This window comes from Neoarius graeffei, chromosome 26 (assembly GCF_027579695.1).
Source record: "Neoarius graeffei isolate fNeoGra1 chromosome 26, fNeoGra1.pri, whole genome shotgun sequence".
Taxonomy (NCBI): domain Eukaryota; kingdom Metazoa; phylum Chordata; class Actinopteri; order Siluriformes; family Ariidae; genus Neoarius; species Neoarius graeffei.
In genome coordinates this window covers 45,871,679-45,892,793 of record NC_083594.1, presented here as the reverse complement: position 1 = coordinate 45,892,793, position 21,115 = coordinate 45,871,679, and the positions used below count along the sequence as shown (strand labels likewise).

Below are 21,115 nucleotides of genomic sequence, written 5' to 3'. Positions count from 1 at the left end.
AGTTGTAACATCAGTCCGTTGGGCCATTTCATCAGTCCGTTGGGCCATTTCATCAGTCCGGGTGTGGCGCTGTGTGATGTAGGATTCCGCACATAGTCTTCATTCCGTCCTGGATCTAAAACGTTTGGCTGAGTGTCCTCATCAAGTAAAGCAAGAAAACTTTACTCCTGGAAAAAGCAGCAAATTGTGCAGTGAGCATTTTATAGAAGATTGTTGTTTCATGGAGAACTTGTATAAAAAAAAATCACTGGGAAGGAGCGAGACACGAGGCAGAAACGACAACTGAAGCCAGACATGATCCTGACTTTGTTTCACCACCAAACACCGACAGCACACCGTGTCGCGCATCAAAAGGATGGAAGATAAGCAGGTAAATAAATAAATACATAAATAAACATATTTTTTAAATAAACGGGCAATAAACTAGCCACTACTTTATTTTGATTCCTTTTTCTAATCCTGCACTGCCATCATTTTTGTAGAGAAATGCAAACAAATTGGCCGAGAAGTCACACTCGACCATAATATTATTGTATAGTCTCGTATAGCATGCACTTGTACACCTTCGCTGTGCTTACGGAAAATGACATCACGCACGATGGAATTATGGTGGCCTCCATGACAAAAAAAAAATAGTCCTGTCTACACATTTTCATCACTTTAGTGGTTATATCATTAAAAACTAGATAGAACTCAACACCAACAGCGTTGATGGGGATCCCTCCGCCTGGTAGACTACACGCCTTATCTTATTAAGTTGTGATTTGGGGATGGACATATGACCTCACAGTAATCTTGACCTGTGACCTTTTAACCTCAAAATCTAATCAGTTCATGTTTGTCCCAAAGTGCACAAATGGTGAAAGTTTGGTGAGATTCCCTTCATTTGCCTTGGAGACATTGTGTTCACAAGGTTTTCGGACAGACATTTGACCTCACAGTGACCTTGACCTGAGACCTTTTGATCTCAAAATCTAATCATTTCATCTTTGTCCCAAAGTGCACAAATGGTGAAAGTTTGGTGAAATTCCTTGCATTAGTCTTTGAGATATGGTGTTCACAAAGTTTGGGGATGGACATTTGACCTCACAGTAATCTTGACCTGTGACCTTTCAACCTCAAAATCTAATCAGTTCATGTTTGTCCCAAAGCGCAGAAATTGTGAAAGTTTGGTGAAATTCCTTTCATCAGCCTTTGAGATATCGCGTTCACAAGGTTTCAGGACGGACGCACGGACAGACGGACAACCCGAAAACAATGCCTCCTGCACCTTAAGGTGGCAGAGGCATAACAAACATGCAGCTTTTTTTTTTAATAAAGACCGACTTTGTGCTCAATTTGTTTATTTGTGAGATATGTCCTTTAAAGGAACAGTCCACCGTACTTCCATAATGAAATATGTTCTTCTCTGAATTGAGACGAGCTGCTCCGTACCTGTCCGAGCTTTGCGCGACCTCCCAGTCAGTCAGACGCAGTCAGACGCGCTGTCACTCCTGTTAGCAATGTAGCTAGGCTCAGCATGGCCAATGGTATTTTTTGGGGCTGTAGTTAGATGCGACCAAACTCTTCCGCGTTTTTCCTGTTTACATAGGTTTATATGACCAGTGACATGAAACAAAGTTCAGTTACACAAATTGAAACGTGGCGATTTTCTATGCTATGGAAAGTCCGCACTATAATGACAGGCGTACTAACACCTTCTGCGCGCTTCGACAGCGCATTGATACCTTCACTCAGGAGTTGTACCATTTTTTTTTTTTAGACAGGGCGGACGGACCAGGGCATTCGCCCGCCTGGCCGTGCCCGACGAGGAGCGCTCTCGGCCGGCTTGGGAGGCAGACGGCAGCCCCTCCTGGAAGTGTGGTTTTACCATGGGCCTCATGCGGAAAAATGACAAAGTCCCAATTTTACCATGGGGCTCGAGTTGTACCATTTTTTTAGACAGGGCGGACGGACCAGGGCATTCGCCCGCCTGGCCGTGCCCGAAGAGGAGTGAAGGTATCAATGCGCTGCCAAAGTGCGCAGAAGGTGTTAGTACGCCTGTCATTATAGTGCGGACTTTCCATAGCATAGAAAATCGCTACGTTTCAATTTGTGTCACTGAACTTGTTTCATATCACTGGTCATATAAACCTATGTAAACAGGAAAAACGCGGAAGAGTTTGGTCGCATCTAACTACAGCCCCAAAAAATACCATTGGCCATGCTGAGCCTAGCTACATTGCTAACAGGAGTGACAGCGCGTCTGACTGACTGGGAGGTCGCGCAAAGCTCGGAGAGGTATGGATCAGCTCGTCTCAATTCAGAGAAGAACATATTTCATTATGGAAGTACGGTGGACTGTTCCTTTAACACATGAAGTGTCTTTTAATTAAAAAAAATTAAAAAATAAAGAAAGAAAAACCATTGAATTAGAAGGTGCGTCCAAACCTTTGACTGGTACTGTAAATATCAGGAAATGAAAGCTGAAATTAAGACTGACGATTCGTTGATGATCATATTATTCACGCCTTTTAGTATTAATGATGCAATTAACCAGTGAGAAGGAACAAAGCTTTCAGAGTTCCCACAGACCCAAGGGTCATCCTTTGTCCATGATCTCTCTTTAATAAGGCTAATTGCTTTACCTCTACTGATGTACAGGCCTATTAGCGAGGCCACTCTGCATCCCTGGAGTCCCGATTTTGCAGAGCAATTAAAACCAAAACAATAAAATCTTGCTTTTGTTGAAAAAAAAAATGTGCAAAATAAAGAAAAGGAGTGTGTGAAAAAAATGTTAAATCATGATGTACTTTGTCACACAATAACCCAGGCAAGAAGAATATGTATGAAATATATAAGAAAAAAGAAACACAGAGATTGTGAGATTCTCTCACAAAAGCGGCCAACTTGCTGAAGGAACGCACGGAGGTTGGTAGAAATGATGCAGGAAATTAGTTTATGGCGTAATGGTTCAGCGTTGTTTGAGTGGGATAATGAAGAAGAATGACACTTTAGGAGGGAGGATCGAGAGAGCAAACAGTAGCATCTCAGTTTACCCAGAGAATGTAACGATCATTAGGAAACATGGTGAGAGATCTGAACAATGAGTTCCGTGTCTCGTGGAGTCGTGTAGCGGAGATCAGCCAGAGCATCTGCTGTTATATGTTACACAAACCCCAGTCTCCAGAGTCCAATTTAATCCATGCAATGAAACTCAACTTGGACATTTCTCTCTTTTATTATGAAATCGTGGAACGCTTTAAGGTTTTTCTTGAATTTACACTCACTTTTCTCAGGCTTGACTGAAAACCACAAGAATGCAAAAAAATATATACAGTGTTTTGCAAAAGTATTCATCCCCCTTGGTCTTTGTCCTGTTTTGTCGCATTACGAGCTGGAATTAAAATGGATTTTTGGGTGTTTAGCACCATTTGATTTACACAACATGCCTACCGCTTTAAAAGTGAAAATTGCTGCTTTATTGTGACACAAACAATAATTAAGATGAAAAAACAGAAATCTGGATTGTGCATAGGTATTCACCCCCCAAAGTCAATACTTTGTAGAGCACGGGCGATTGCTCTAAGACAACGAGGGAGGCTCAGCCTCCTCTAAAAATGCCCTTATAACTTTAATGTGCGTGTGAGTTTTTCCCCCTCGTGATGGCACGATGCAGCGCAGCCTCAGTGGAATTCAATGGCATTTGGTAGCTCTGCGCTTTTCAATCTCAAAATGCAAGACGGTTATTGGACAAATACTGCGAAAACGCCCGCCCACGGACTCCTACGGACTCCCAGCCTCAGTGGACTTCAACGGCATTTGGGAGCTCTGCGCTTTTCAATCTCAAAATGCAAGACGGTTATTGGACAAATACTGCGAAAACGCCCGCCCACGGACTCCGAGCCTCACATGGGAGGGACATGGCAGTTTCCGCGAGGAGACTGGTGATTGGTGAAAGCGGCCGGATATTTTCTTTGATTGACAGCTCGTTTCAAATATAGACAGGCAGCGGTGAATTTCAGTTCAGTCCCATGCGGATTCGCAAGTGCTGTGGTGTATTGTAAGAGATCAGCTTACATTTCGATTTCATTCATTACATACGGTTTCTACCAGCTTTTTTAGTTTGTATATATTTTCATTGTAAATAAAGTGTAAATATAGTGTTGTCAAGTTTGCTATCTTAGTTCCAGAAATGTCGTTTATTTGAGTGACTGAACTTGAACTTGAGGGGGCTAGTCAGCTAGCAAGAAAGCTGCGCACGGATGCCAAGCATTGCTGATTTAATTTTGGCGAAGCCATTTGCCAGTCTTCCTTTCGAGGAAAAAATTAAAATTAAAGAGACCAACGCCTCAAATTGACTTGGTGAAAAAGGTAGGGAATAATACTCGTTCCTTTCAGCTCTCCTGGTACGAGAAAGTGAATTGGCTAACAGCAAGTGACCCACATCAACAACAGTAAATAGGCTACTTTAGTAATATGTCATGGATGGACCAAAAATATAGAATCTATTTAAAATGTTTATGCTGAGTATATTATATTGGAATATATTTTTTTCTGGATATGAATTAAACACAGCTACAATTTGGAAAACATTTTTAAACAAAAACACAGCCGAGAACATTTCACACTACAGACCTGGATTAAAAGTGAAGGGTTATCAAAATTGTCAATAAAACATTTCTCAGTCAAAATAAGTAAAATATAGGGAAAGTGTCATTGAATGAAATGTGTGGCACCCAGCTCCATGTTTGGCTCCCCAAGGTCAGTGCTTGTGCCTATTCCAGAACACTCTGCTGTTACTGCTGAGGTTCCTGACAAAGAGCTGCTTTCAGTAATGATCAATTTTTAAACAACATGCCACAATTTTAAAATATAAAATGTTAAAATATACCCCCCCAACACCACCATCATGTATATTGGACAGTAGGCTAATGGGCCAAAAGAACCTGTTATTTCACAGTTTGTGACCCTGCCAACAATCAGCCAGATCAGAGGCAAGAGTATGGGCAAAATTGATGTTTTTTCTTTTAAAATCTGGAAATATCGTAACTGACCAGCCTCCCCTGTTTGAAAGACTACCAGCCGCCACTGTTGTAGAGCCACCTTTTGCTGCAAGTCTCTTGGGCGTATGTCTCTATTAGCTTAGCACATCTAGCCACTGGGATTTTTGCCCATTCCTCAAGGCAAAACTGCTCCAACTCCTTCAAGTTAGATGGGTTGCGTTGGTGTACAGCAATCTTCAAGTTATGCCGCAGATTCTCAACTGGATTGAGGTCTGGGTTTTGATTTAGGCCATTCCAAGACATGTAAAAGTTTCCCTTTAGCAGTATGTTTAGGGTCATTGTCCTACTAGAATGTGACCCTTTGTCCCAGTTTCAAACCTCTGGCTGACTCAAACAGGTTTTCCTCCAGAATTGTCCTGTATTTAGTGCCATCCATCTTTCCTTCAGTCCTGACCAGCTTTCCTGTCCCTGCAGATGAAAAACATCCCCACAGCATGATGCTACCGCCACCATGCTTCATTGTAAGAATGGTGTTCTCAGGGTATTGGGTTTGCACCACACATGGCATTTCCCATGATGGCCAAATGGATCAATTTTAGTCTTACTGGACCCAGAGAATCTTCTTCCATGCGTTTGGGGAGTCTGCCACATGCTGCTGGGCAAACTCCAAACGTGTTTTTTTTTTTTAAGCAATGACTTTTTTCTGGCCACTCTTCCATAAAGCCCCACTCTGTGGAGTGTCCGGCTGAAAGTGGTCCTATGGACAGATCCTCCCATCTATGCTGTAGATCTTTGCAGCTCCTTCAGCATTATCTTTGGTGTCTTTGTCGCATCTCTGATTAATGCCCTCCTTGCCCGGTCTGCGAGTTTTGGTGGATGGGGTCTTCTCGTCAGGTTTGTAGTGGTGACATACTATTCTTTCCATTTTGCTATAATGGATTTAATGGTGCTCCCTGGGATATTTAAAGTTTGGGATATTTTTTATAACCCAAACCTGAGCTATACTTCTCCACAGCTTTGTCTCTGACCTGTTTGGAGGCTCCTTGGTTTTCATGTTGTTTGCTTAGTAGTGTAGCAGAGTCAGGGTCCTTCCAGAACAGGTTGATTTATAAAGACATCATGTGACAGATCATGTGACACTTTGATTGCACACAGGTGGAGCTTAATCAACTAAATTATGCGACTTATGAAGTGAATTGGTTGGACCAGCTCTTATTTAGGGGTTTCATACAAAAGGGGGGCGGCACGGTGGTGTAGTGGTTAGCGCTGTCGCCTCACAGCAAGAAGGTCCGGGTTCGAGCCCCGTGGCCGGCGAGGGCCTTTCTGTGCGGAGTTTGCATGTTCTCCCCGTGTCCGCGTGGGTTTCCTCCGGGTGCTCCGGTTTCCCCCACAGTCCAAAGACATGCAGGTTAGGTTAACTGGTGACTCTAAATTGACCGTAGGTGTGAATGTGAGTGTGAATGGTTGTCTGTGTCTATGTGTCGGCCCTGTGATGACCTGGCGACTTGTCCAGGGTGTACCCCGCCTTTCGCCCGTAGTCAGCTGGGATAGGCTCCAGCTTGCCTGCGACCCTGTAGAACAGGATAAAGCGGCTAGAGATAATGAGATGAGATACAAAAGGGGTGAATACCTATGCACACTCCGGAATTCTGTTTTTATGCGTCCGCCACCGTAAGGTGCAGGAGGCATTATGTTTTCGGGTTGTCCGTCTGTCCGTGCGTCCGTCCGTCCCGAAACTTTGTGAACGCAATATCTCAAAGGCTAATGAAAAGAATTTCACAAAACTTTCACCATTTGTGCGCTTTGGGACAAACATGAACTGATTAGATTTTGAGATCAAAAGGTCTAAGGTCAAGGTCACTGTGAGGTCAAATGTCTGTCCACAAACCTTGTGAACACAATATCTCCAAGGCAGATGAAAGGAATTTCACCAAACTTTCACCATTTGTGCACTTGGGGACAAAGATAAACTGATTAGATTTTGAGGTCAAACGGTCTAAGGTCAAGGTCACTGTGAGGTCAAATGTCTGTCCGCGTGCGTCCATCCCGAAACTTTGTGAACGCGATATCTCAAAGGCTAATGAAAGGAATTTCACCAAACTTTCACTATTCGTGCGCTTTGGGACAAACATGAACTGATTAGATTTTGAGATCAAAAGGTCTAAGGTCAAGGTCACTGCGAGGTCACATGTCTGTCCGAAAACCTTGTCAACACAATGTCTCCAAGGCTGATACAAGTAATTTCACCAGGTTAAGATTACTGTGAGGTCAAATGTCCATCCCCAAATCACAACTTAATAAGGTGTGCAGTCTACCGGGCGGAGGCGTCCCCATCTACGCCGTTGGCATCGAGTTTTATCTAGTTTGTGTCACAATCAAACAATTTGCACCTTTAAAGTGGTAGGCATGTTGTGTAAATCAAATGGTGCCAACCCTGCAAAAATGCATTTTAATTCCAGCTTGTAATGCAACAAAACAGGACAAAAACCAATGGGGATGAATAGATTTGCAATACACTGTACAAACAATATTTCACACCCCGAATAAGAATCACAAGTTTCAAACCGGAGAGCAAGTCATTCTCTAACACAATGATCTTAGGCAAGTACATAAGGAAAGCTCTGCACAGAGTCAAATTAAATCAGATAGTCGGGCGATTTCAAGCTCGAGTTTACAACGGGACAGATGAGGCTGCCTGGAGCCGGTGGAAGAACGACAGATTTTTGTCTCCTGCTTGCACTGTTATCCCAACCGCTCAATAAACATCTTCCCTGCCAACAAGCTAAACTTAATAGCTGTGTGTGTGTGTATGTGTGTGTTGATGGGCAAAAAAGTACATTCCCTCCCTCTCTCATGTCCTATCAGTACTTGTTGATCTTTATACAAATATCCATTTATTCCAAACCCAATTTCCCAGACAGACGGAGAGAGACAGAGCAAGAGACAAAGCCAGAGAAAGTCAGGCAGCAATCCAGTGGAATCTCTAAGGCCCAAGATTCAGTAAGAGGGCACCAACATGCCTAGCCATAATGTTCTGGAATTAGGCCAAAGAAACACTCAAAACAGCCTGAAAGCCACACCGGAGTAGGTGAACGTGAAGCAGACTGAGACGCACTCATACGCAGTGATCATCACGGCGAAGCAAAACCATGTCCATGTTGCCCAGCCGTAAATATTGCTTACGATCTGCCTGTCGAGCAAGGGACCGCTAATCGGCAGTGAGTTATGGCAATAATAACATGGCTCTTCATAAGTGAGTAATCTATTCAATCTTCTGCCAATTGTCTCAGACAAGCTCTGCATCCTCGTTCCCAGCAGGATATAATTGAAGATTTCTGCCACTATTGACTTCTGGACTCGAAACACCTTTATTTTTATTATAGTGTTTGGCCATTTAGGTTCACACAGTGAACAGAACCACGTTAAAGACAGGTATGTGGTTCTGTCTTATCATGGCTGGGGCTTTTATATACTGTCCACTGCGTTAATTAGACTCAGGGATGGACAAATTATTTGCTAAATTTATTCACGAGCAACTCAAAGCTGTAGTGTGTTGCCCAGTCCTATGTTTTGGTTGCAAGGAAAACCTAACAGACGTGGTTAAAACAGAATAGTAGCTAATAGGGATGCAACGGTTTTTTGATTGTATTCGTACCGTTCGGTACGCCCAGCACGGTTCGGTACGCGTAGACGAACCGCGGTATTTCGGTAAGCGCGACATTAAACTTTAATTTTTAATACAAAGTCATTGCTCATGTATTCTGTGTAGCGTACAATACACAAGAGTGCTTAGGACCCCGGGGAAGCGGTTTCTCCCTTTAAGCCCTGCCCACAAAGAAACAAGAGCCAATCAGATTTTCAGAATTTTCCCTTGAGCCTATCAGCACTCCGAAACAGACGCCGGGGAAGTAAAAGAGGAATGCGTGTGTTCTAGTAGCACTTAGAATCATGGCGAGTGGACAAGAAGACGAGAGATTAAACTTTGAAGAGGCACCATCTTCGTTCAAATCCACAGCGTGGAGTCATTTTGGCTTCAGTGTTAAGTATGACGAACAAGGCACAAAGACAGTCAGCAAGCAAAACACGGTCTGCAAAAACTGTTTTGCAACGCTTGGCTACTCATCAGGTAACACATCCAACATGATGGCACACCTGCGTCGCAATCACCCGGGCATAAACTTAAGTGGAACAAGACCTATCACCAAAACACAACAATCCATCCCAGCTGCCTTCCAACAGCAATATTCAACCCATTCCGAAAAACACAAAAGCATAACTCGTGGAATTGGCGTGTACATAGCCAAAGACATGCAGCCATACTCTGTAGTTAACGATCGGGGATTTCGTTTTTTGATGAAGCTGGTCGAACCCCGATATAGCATTCCCTCCCGCGCACATTTCAGCGATAAAATAATCCCAGAACTTTACGAGGTGTCTCGGAGTGAAGTTGAGAGCGAACTGCGACAAGCCCAATTCCTCGCTCTTTCTACCGATAGTTGGACATCTAGAGGGACTACAAGCTACCTCACTGTAACTGTTCACTTCGTAGCAGATTGGGAGATAAAATGCTACGTGCTACAAACTCGTCCAGTTTACGAGAGTCACACAAGCACTCATTTGGCACACGAGCTCATGCAAGCAGTCACTGAATGGAAACTAGAGAGAGCAAATGTCACCGTTCCAGTCACTACGGACAATGCTCCAAATATAGTGAATGCCATCCGTGATACCCGTGTTTTTGCACCACACGTTGCTTGTTTTGCGCACACACTAAATCTCGCAGCAAAGAAGGCTGTTGCCCTCAGTGCAGTGTCACGCATCCTGGGGATGATCAGAAGAGTGGTGACATTTTTCCACAAAAGTACCACGGCTGCCCACGTTTTGACCAAGAAACAACAAATGCTTAGCATACCAGAGCACAAACTTATTCATGACGTTCCAACTCGTTGGAATACAGCACATGACATGCTTGAGCGGTATTTGGAGCAGCAACCTGCCATATTCTCTGCCTTGCTAGACGAAACTGTGAGGAAAACGCACAAAGACATGGCCATGCTCACCGACAGTGAGATGAAGCTTGCAGAAAGGCTGATACAGTTGCTTAACCCACTGAAAAAAATGACCACACTGATGAGCAGTGAATCAAATGCCACTCCATCCATGATTCTCCCTCTTAAGACAAGGACTCTGCGATCCATGACACCAGATCCACAAGACTGTCCAACCATCAGGGAAGCCAAGCTAGCCGTCACATCAGACTTGGAGAAAAGATATACAGATCCAGATCTAATAGATTACTTGCACAGAGCTACTGCTGTCGACCCCAGGTTCAAGTCATTGCCGTTTCTTGATGGAGCTGTCTGTGACCAAGTCTTCAAAAGCCTCATTACAGAAATTGTGGAGCATGAACAGCAGGTATTTGGCCTATTATAAGCAATGTATTATATTGACTAAGGATACAGATGGTTGATAATTGATAATGATGATAATTTTCTTGCAGAATGAAGGTATGCAAGCAGGGCCATCTACAGAGAAAGAGCCACCATCATCAGTGTCCCCTCCTCAGAAGAAGACTGCAATGTCAGAGTTATTTGGGGACCTTTACACAGATGAGCAGCACACCAAACCACTTTCACTTACCACTGAGATGGAGATATCCTTATACAGAGCAGCAGATTCCCTTCATGCGGACGCTGATCCTTTTCAATGGTGGAAATTAAATCAGTTCAAGTTTCCCCATCTCTCAAAGCATGCACAAAAGTATCCGTGTCCCTGGTACATCTGTGTCTAGTGAGAGAGTTTTCTCTACTGCAGGTGATATTGTGAACGCAAGCCGTTCCCGTCTTTGCCCAGAGAATGTTGACATGCTGATCTTTTTACAGAAGAACATGAAAATAAAGGACTAGGGCATTCTTCATAGGATATTCGCTTGATATTGCACTTTTTTGGAAAATGTACATTTTTATTTGACAAGTGGTTGGCCACGGTGGTGGCACGGTGGTGTAGTGGTTAGCGCTGTCGCCTCACAGCAAGAAGGTCCTGGGTTCGAGCCCCGGGGCCGGCGAGGACCTTTCTGTGCGGAGTTTGCATGTTCTCCCCGTGTCCGCGTGGGTTTCCTCCGGGTGCTCCGGTTTCCCCCACAGTCCAAAGACATGCAGGTTAGGTTAACTGGTGACTCTAAATTGACCGTAGGTGTGAATGTGAATGGTTGTCTGTGTCTGTGTGTCAGCCCTGTGATGACCTGGTGACTTGTCCAGGGTGTACCCCGCCTTTCGCCCGTGGTCAGCTGGGATAGGCTCCAGCTTGCCTGCGACCCTGTAGAAGGATAAAGCGGCTAGAGATAATGAGATGAGAAGTGGTTGGCCACAGTCTGTGATAGTTTCATTTATGTGTTTTTTTGTCTTAAGTTGTGTGGGTGACAGTATTCAGGTGACTTTACTACATTGCTGCCCTTTACTGTATTTTATATGTTTATTACCTATTTATGAGGGCAAGTATGATAAGGAACTCCATGTTTATAATAAAACCCCTTTGATTTCATCAATGCCTTTAATTATTTGACATTTTACACTTAATATTGTACCTTATTTTTCAAATAGAAAAAGCAAAAAAAAAAAAAAACTACTGCATGTTAGAGCAGAGACAATATTGACATACCGAAACCGTGGCCCATAAACCATGAACCGAACCGTGGTCACACTGTACCGTTGCATTCCTAGTAGCTAACACAATTTGTGAACTAGCTGACCGGAGTCTAAACGCATTAATAGAGACCACGTTCAATAAACGAGTATATACACAAGTACAGTGGTGCTTGAAAGTTTGTCAACCCTTTAGAATTTTCTATATTTCTGCATAAATATGACCTAAAACGACATCGGATTTTCACACAAGTCCTAAAAGTAGATAAAGAGAACCCAGTTAATCAAATGAGACAAAAATATTATACTTGGTCATTTATTTATAGAGGATCCAATATTCTATATCTGTGAGTGGCAAAAGTATGTGAACCTCTAGGATTAGCAATTAATTTGAAGGTGAAATTAGAGTCAGGTGTTTTCAATCAACGGGATGACAATCTGGTGTGAGTGGGCACGCTGTTTTATTTAAAGAACAGGGATCTATCAAAGTCTGATCTTCACAACACGTTTGTGGAAGTGTACCATGGCACGAACAAAGGAGATTTCTGAGGACCTCAGAAAAAGTGTTGTTGATGCTCATCAGGCTGGAAAAGGTTACAAAACTATCTCTAAAGAGTTTGGACTCCACCAATCCACAGTCAGACAGATTGTATACAAATGGAGGAAATTCAAGACCATCGTTACCCTCCCCAGGAGTGGTCGACCAACAAAGATCACTCCAAGAACAAGGCATGTAACAGTCGGCGAGGTCACAAAGGACCCCAGGGTAACTTCTAAGCAACTGAAGGCCTCTCTCACATTGGCTAATGTTCATGAGTCCACCCTCAGGAGAACACAGAACAACAATGGTGTGCCTGGCAGGGTTGCAAGGAGAAAGCCACTGCTCTCCAAAAAGAACATTGCTGCTCATCTGCAGTTTGCTAAAGATCACGTGGACAAGCCAGAAGGCTATTGGAAAAATGTTTTGTGGATGGATGAGAACTTTTTGGTTTAAGTGAGAAACGTTATGCTTGGAGAAAGGAAAACGCTGCGTTCCAGCATAAGAACCTTATCCCATCTGTGAAACATGGTGGTGGTAGTATCACGGTTTGGGCCTGTTTTGCTGCATCTGGGCCAGGATGGCTTGCCAGCATTGATGGAACAATGAATTCTGAATTATACCAGCGAATTCTAACGGAAAATGTCAGGACATCTGTCCATGAACTGAATCTCAAGAGAAGGTGGGTCATGCAGCAAGACAACGACCCTAAGCACACAAGTCGTTCTACCAAAGAATGGTTAAAGAAGAATAAAGTGAATGTTTTGGAATGGCCAAGTCAAAGTCCTGACCTTAATCCAATCAAAATGTTGTGGAAGGACCTGAAGCGAGCAGTTCGTGTGAGGAAACCCACCAACATCCCAGAGTTGAAGCTGTTCTGTACAGAGGAACGGGCTAAAATTCCTCCAAGCCGGTGTGCAGCACTGATCAACAGTTACCGCAAACGTTTAGTTGCAGTTATTGCTGCACAAGGGGGTCACAGCAGATACTGAAAGCAAAGGTTCACATACTTTTGCCACTCACAGATATGTAATACTGGATCATTTTCCTCAATAAATAAATGACCAAGTATAATATTTTTGTCTCATTTGTTTAACTGGGTTCTCTTTATCTACTTTTAGGACTTGTGTGAAAATCTGATGATGTTTTAGGTCATATTTATGCAGAAATATAGAAAATTCTAAAGGGTTCACAAACTTTCAAACACCACTACGATTTCACTTTAATGTACGTTTCAGCAAAACATCTACAAGTCACGAGCAACCGTTTCAGTCTTGAAATGTGTTTGTTTTATCTGTCGAGTGTGATTATTTTCTATCCGCCTGTGCGTCGACGTTTATAACTCGAGTGTTATAATGTGGCTTGCTCGGTTCTCACATGACCGCTACCAACCAGAGAGGGTGAAGGTCACATCACACGCTTCCTCCGAGGCATGTGACGCCCACCGAATACATCTTTTCGAACTGATGCTTATACAATGGCGTACCACACTCGAAGGAAAGCGCTGTTCGCCCACTTCTCTATGCATGACCTCACAGAGAAGAGTGTATGCCACTCCTCTCTCCCTGAGAGAGCACAGGCCAATTTTGCTCTCTTGACCTCATGGCCATGGGCAAAACTAGAAATCTCTGGATGATGGGGCGAATGCTTTTTTGTTGCGCCACTTGGGAGCCACTGCACTTTATTTTTGCAAAGTTTGGTCAGTTTTTCTTCATACCAGTATCATTGTGAACCATTCACTCGAATTAACCCAACCAGTTAAAGCCATTCTAAAGTCTGCCAGATCCCACCTCAGCCGATGTGTGTAGTTCAGCAGGCAGGTTCATTCCAGATTAACAGATTATTAGTGACAACTTGGATGATTAATTCATTTTATTCTATCCACATTCACTGGATATGAGCAATTGCACGCTCTGATTGGCTACTCTACTACTAGGATATCAGCTCATATACCGTGAGTAGAGAAAAACAAAAATGGTGGCGCACATCGAGTCAGATAAATCACTTGATCAAGTATTTAAAAGAAACAGAAATAGCGAAAAGAAAATATCCCCCCCCAATATCTCCTGTTCCACACTCCAGCCCAGTTGTTGGTGGTAATGCGCCTTTAAGTTGGTTTGCCAACCACCAAAAAACCCTAAAGAAGAAGAAAGACAAAATGGTGGAGCGTGTTGCTGAACCAAGAGGATGAAATAAAAACTGCTCGAAAACAAAGCCCCAAAAAATAAAAATAAAAAATGGAAAGAATGTATTTGATGGTAAGAACATATCTTTTATTTTTTCCAGAATTATTATCCCATTTTTCATAAATTGCTCCAGTCATTTCACCGGTTTGTTTACATTCTAAGCAGAAATGATTTTACCGGACGCTTTGTATAAAGTTTTTATCAAATTTGCAAAAAATAAAAATGCTCCGTTTCTCAAAATCCAGTGAATGTGAATAGAATAAAACAGTTATTCCACTCAATCTCGTTGTACATGGCTTATAGTACGACTCGGTGCTACGTGTCTCGTTGGCAATCAGCTCATGTACGACGAGATTTTGCGGAATAACTTAAGTATTCCACAAGCCTAATTTAGAAACCATTATTGACTTGCATCATAACACTGAAGTGCATCAAGTTTCAACGTACACATACTTTGGAAACAGGTATTGTTTTCTTTTTCTGATCGCTGAACAAACTTATGCATTGTGCAGCTAGAATTTGAAATATAAATAAATAAATAAATAAATGAGGGGCGGCACGGTGGTGTAGTGGTTAGTGCTGTCCCCTCACGGCAAGAAGGTCCGGGTTCGAGCCCCGTGGCCGGCGAGGGCCTTTCTGTGTGGAGTTTGCATGTTCTCCCTGTGTCCGCGTGGGTTTCCTTCAGGTGCTCCGGTTTCCCCCACAGTCCAAAGACATGCAGGTTAGGTTAACTGGTGACTCTAAATTGACCGTAGGTGTGAATGTGAGTGTGAATGGTTGTCTGTGTCTATGTGTCGGCCCTGTGATGACCTGGCGACTTGTCCAGGGTGTACCCCGCCTTTCGCCCGTAGTCAGCTGGGATAGGCTCCAGCTTGCCTGCGACCCTGTAGAACAGGATAAAGCGGCTAGAGATAATGAGATGAGATGAGATGAATGAATGAATAGACAGGCCTGCCATGAAAGCTTGCTTTAGTCCAACAGTATCCCAATCCTGTGCAAAATCATTGTCCATATCATGCCAAGGCACACAAACGTCACTAATTTTGTCAACAATTCACTAGTTTTGTGAGGCACACATTTGAGAACTTGTTATTCCTCATCAGCTGCACTTCCCATTTCCCAGCCACCCTACTGTGCGCTGACTTTTTGTGCAATCCTCCCTTAACTACATATGTATAAGGCAATGAAACGCTCTTTAAAGAGCCAGGAGCCTAATCCTTAGATTTTCATTCATACCTGGTATAAGAACACAAAATGGGTTTTATTAACCTTAATACAATTTAAATATAGACTTTGCAGCTACGGTATATCGTGGAGAAATATTAATTGGATTTGAACTCAATATTGACAGATATTCAATATTAAATGAATCTGAAGACCAAAAAAAATGCTGCTCTGGATCTACTCGGGAAGAGCATGTCGATATTGTGAAAAAAGCCAACTGTAGCAGCACTTTTTTGTGTGCAGATAGGCATTTTCACCCATAAAGAATGTGATACAAAGGACAACAAAGGGATGCGGACAATGTGGTTCAGAGCCGCATCCATCATTACAGTACTCGCTGTGTGTAGCTACTGTTTGGCAGGGAGTCCAGTTTGGTTCAGAAAGTAGGAAAGAGTAGATAAACATGACTTTTTCAACGAGTAGCCTCAAATTTACATGATAGTAACAGCTGAACAGTAAATTCTGATAAGCACAGAAATCGATAAAACATTTATGACAGTGGCGGCTGGTAGTCTTTCAAACAGGGGAGGCTGGTCGGTTACGATATTTCCAGATTTTAAAAGAAAAAAGAAAAAACACATCAATTTTGCCCATACTCTTGCCTCTGATCTGACTGATTGTTGGCAGGGTCACAAACTGTGAAATAACAGGTTCTTTTGGCCCATTAGCCTACTGTCCAATATACATGATGGTGGTGTTGGGGGGGGGGATATTTTAACATTTTATATTTTAAAATTGTGGCATGTTGTTTAAAAATTGATCATTATTGAAAGCAGCTCTTTGTCAGGAACCTCAGCAGTAACAGCAGAGTGTTCTGGAATAGGCACAAGCACTGACCTTGGGGAGCCAAACATAGAGCTGGGTGCCACACATTTCATTCAATGACACTTTCCCTATATTTTACTTATTTTGACTGAGAAATGTTTTATTGACAATTTTGATAACCCTTCACTTTTAATCCAGGTCTGTAGTGTGAAATGTTCTCGGCTGTGTTTTTGTTTAAAAATGTTTTCCAAATTGTAGCTGTGTTTAATTCATAGTCGAGTATTATTCCCTACCTTTTCCACCAAGTCAGTTTGAGGCGTTGGTCTACCCTGCTCTTTAATTTTAATTTTTTCCTCGAAAGGAAGACTGGCAAATGGCTTCGCCAAAATTAAATCAACAATGCTTGGCATCCGTGCGCAGCTTTCTTGCTAGCTGACTAGCCCCCTCAAGTTCAAGTTCAGTCACTCAAATAAACGAAATTTCTGGAACTAAGATAGCAAACTTGACAACACTATATTTACACTTTATTTACAATGAAAATATATACAGACTAAAAAAGCTGGTAGAAACCGTATGTAATGAATGAAATCGAAATGTAAGCCGATCTCTTACAATACACCACAGCACTTGCGAATCCGCATGGGACTGAACTGAAATTCACCGCTGCCTGTATATATTTGAAACGAGCTGTCAATCAAAGAAAATATCCGGCCGCTTTCACCAATCACCAGTCTCCTCGCGGAAAGCTTTGCCATGTCCCTGTCATTGCCTCCCACTGTGAAGCTGGGAGTCCGTGGGAGTCCGTGGGTGGGCGTTTTCGCAGTATTTGTCCAATAATCGTCTTGCATTTTGATATTGAAAAGCGCAGCGCTCCCAAATGCCATTGAAGTCCACTGAGGCTGGGAGTCCGGTGGGCGCGCGTTTTCGCAGTATTTGTCCAATAACCGTCTTGCATTTTGATATTGAAAAGTGCAGAGCTCCCAAATGCCATTGAAGTCCACTGAGGCTGGGCTGCATCGCGCCGTCACGAGGGGGAAAAACTCACGCACACATTAGGCGAACTGGAGAAAGTTATAACGGAATGATTTCGCACTGTAGTTGGGTTGAACACATATATTTCTATGATTCTGGATTTGAAATAGCAATGTTATAAGGTCGGCTATAACATAAGCCTAGCGCAATTCATCCTACACGATGTTCGTCATTTTTAGAGGAGGCTGAGCCTCCCTCGTTGTCTTAGAGCAATCACCCATGGTTTATGAAGATATGGGGTTTAGCAATGAAAACTAGAAAGGGATTCACTTTAGGTTTGTAATGTTGAGTCAATTGATGGTTTTTGCAGTTAATAAAATACTTAAACAACAACAAGATGCATTGATAACATGGCACCTGTTAATGAGTAGCAATATAATGGGGGAAGCCATGGCCTAAAGGTTAGAGAAGCAGCTTTGGGACCAAAAGGTCATTGGTTCAATTCCCTGGACCAGTAGGAATGGCTGAAGTGCCCTTGAGCAAGGCACCTAACCCCCAACTGCTGTGGACGTGTCAGGGGTATATCAGGGTTCTGTTGTACATCGCTCTGGATAAGAGCGTCTGATAAATGCCTGTAATGTAACATATACTATTTTAAAACTCAAAATGTATTAAAAAAAAAAGATAATTGTCCAGGTGCATTTTTTTAAAATGTACATAAACCACATCACATCTCGTGATGACTCTAAAGTGTGAATTGTCCTTTTGTTGGTTGGCCTTATTTGTTATGGACACAAATATACATTGTTCTACTTTATTGACATTTTAATTTATTCATTGAGGCTAAAATGAAGGGAATTGATGGCAAGCATCCCCAAAACTGGGTTTTTACACAGGAAAATACAATTCTATCCCTGCATCCTTCCTTATCTGCACTAATAAGGGGTCTCAGGATTCAGTGACTCGCATTTTCGGACCAATCTCTCACACTCTTTTGTGCCACTCCACTGGTGTCAGAGCACCACATGAATTTATGGTCACAAATAAAGCAACTGAGCGCAAATGCTCCAAACTGAGAGAATAACAAAATGTGGACCAGCTAATGAAGCTGGCACTGGTATGAAAATAGAGTCCCTTGAATTTACAGTAACTGAAATATCACACTGTGTTGCATCACCTCTACTTTTAACAACATTCTGTAAATGTTTGGGAAGTGAGGAGACCAATTGCTGTCGTTCTGAAAGAGAAATGTTGTCCCATTGCTGCCTGATACACAATTTCAGTTGCTCAACAGTTCGGGCTCTCCTTTGTCATATTTTGCGCCTCATAATGCGCCAAATGTTTTAAATGGGAGACAGGTCTGGACTGCAGCAGGCCAGTTTAGCACCCGGACTCTCTTACTACGGAGCCATGTAGTTTTAATAAGTGCAGAAAGAGGTTTGGCATTGCCTTGCTGAAAGAAGGAAGGCCTTCACTGAAAAAAGATTTTGTCTGGATGGCAGCATATTGCTCTGAAACGTGCAGATATCATTCAGCATTAATGATGCCTTCCCAGATGTACAAGCTACCCAGGTCATGTGCACCAATACACCCTCATACCATCATAGATGCTGGCTTTTGAATTGTGCACTGATAACAAAGCCAGATGGTCCCTTTCCTCTTTAGCCTGGAGGACGTGGGGTCCATGAGTTCTAAAAAGAATTTCTACTTTTGATTTGTCAGACCTTGGGACAATTTTCCACTTCACCTCAGTCCATCGTAAAAGAGCTCGGGCCCAGAAAAGGTAGCGACGTTTCTGGATATTGTTTATATCTGGTTTTAACTTGCATTTGTGGATGCGGTAATGAACTGTTTTCACAGACGACGGTTTTCTGTCGTGTTCCTGAGCCCAGATACTGATTTCCACTACAGACACGTGTCTGCTTTTAATGCAGTGTCTCCTGAGGGCCTGAAGATCACAGGCATCCAATGTCAGTTTTCAGCCTTGTGTCTTGCATACAGAGATTTCTCCAGATTCTCTGAATCTTTTAATGATATTATGGACCACAGATGATGTGATCCTCAAATTCTTTGCAATTTTACATTGAGGAACGTTATTTTTAAAATTGTTGCACTGTTTGCCCACACAGTCTTTCACAAAGCGGTGAACCCCTCCCCATCTTTACTTCTGAGAGACTCCGCCTCTCTGGGATGCTCTTTTTTATACCCAATCATCTTACTGACCTGTTGCCAATTAACCTAATTTTTTTTAAGCATTACACAACTTTTTCCTTTTTTTGTTGCCCCGTCCCAACTTTTCTGAAACGTGTTGCTGACATCAAATTCAAAATGAGTGTATATTTTTCAAAAAAAAAAAATTAAGCCGCTAGTGGCCTCGACGGGCCCTCGCACGTGTGGTTCCGCAACCCAAGACATTCCGCCACCCAACAAAACAGTCACATGTCATATATTCATCAAATGTTCAAAGGTGATGTGCATGTTGCAAATGCCATGACTGCTTGACGGATGAGAGATATTCAAAGACTAAGTGTGTGTGTGTTTCTGTGGTGTGAAAATGTACATTTATATATGTACAAAACTGTACGTGTCTCCTCCTTATCTCTATCTCACGCTGTAATCTTAAGTCATCTTAGCTTTCCTGTGTCTGCAGTGTGTGTGTGTGTACATGCAGAGTTTTCGTATGTCTGCAACAAAATGCACAATGATAGCAGGTCACTAATATATAGATTTAGGCACTGCCTAAAAGCAGAGCTCCCATCTGTTTCTGGGTTGTAGAATTTTCTTATATCATAGCCAGTCTCTTTTGTTTTATTTCTTTACTGGCTAACACTGGCCACTAGGCGGTGTGTATGACTGGTAATTACTAACACTGGCCACTAGGCGGTGTGTATGACTGGTAATTACTAACACTGGCCACTAGGCGGTGTGTATGACTGGTAATTACTAACACTGGCCACTAGGCGGTGTGTATGACTGGTAATTACTAACACTGACCACTAGGCGGTGTGCATGACTGGTGGTACACGGACAAACCACAAAAAAATCGACTCGATGGGTTTACCATTTTTCTTAGGTATGGTGCTCCGCTGGAGCTCCGCTATTATTGTGTATGTGTGTGTGTGTGTGTGTGTGTGTGTGTGTGTGTGTGTGCGTCAGAGAGAGAGAGAGAGTGTGTGTGTGAAAGAGAGTGTGCTCATAGATGTTGCGTGTGCATGTGAGTGTGTGTGTGTGTGTGTGTGTGCGTCAGAGAGAGAGAGAGAGTGTGTGTGTGAAAGAGAGTGTGCTCATAGATGTTGCGTGTGCATGTGAGTGCATACTTGTGTATGCATAAATATGCATATGACTGTGTATGAGTGTGCACAGAATTGTACGTTATATCATCAGACTCATGATATCCAATATTTTGTAAAGTTTCAGATCAGTCCATCAATGAATTGAACATTTTTCCCCATTTCCTGCTTGGCCAGATGGTGGCGCTGTGCTAGGCATCTGAATTACACATGTGAATATCATCACAATCATAATACACAATATTTTGTAAAGTGTCAGATCAATCAGTTCAGGCATTGCCAATTTCTGGCACATTTCCTGCTTGGCCAGGTGGTGGCGCTATAACAGGCAGGCCCATTGGGAGTCAGGTAATCATAATAATCATAATATCTATTGAAGTAAGAAGTGTCCGACCATACAGTCAGTGCACTGTGGCTTTCTGACACATTTCCTGTTTATGTGGCAAGATATTAAAATCATAAGGCCATTTCAACATATTACAAGATATCAAAAATCCCTTCGCAATTTAATATC

General features: G+C 42.7%; 1 protein-coding gene across 1 annotated transcript; it reads left to right on the top strand.

Annotated features, from left to right (window-relative positions):
* Positions 1-8,933: 8,933 nt before the first annotated feature.
* LOC132874214 (E3 SUMO-protein ligase ZBED1-like) lies at positions 8,934-10,418 on the top strand. The gene has a single exon (XM_060910203.1). The coding sequence runs from the start codon at positions 8,934-8,936 to the stop codon at positions 10,416-10,418; it is 1,485 nt and encodes a 494-aa protein (XP_060766186.1).
* Positions 10,419-21,115: the final 10,697 nt, after the last annotated feature.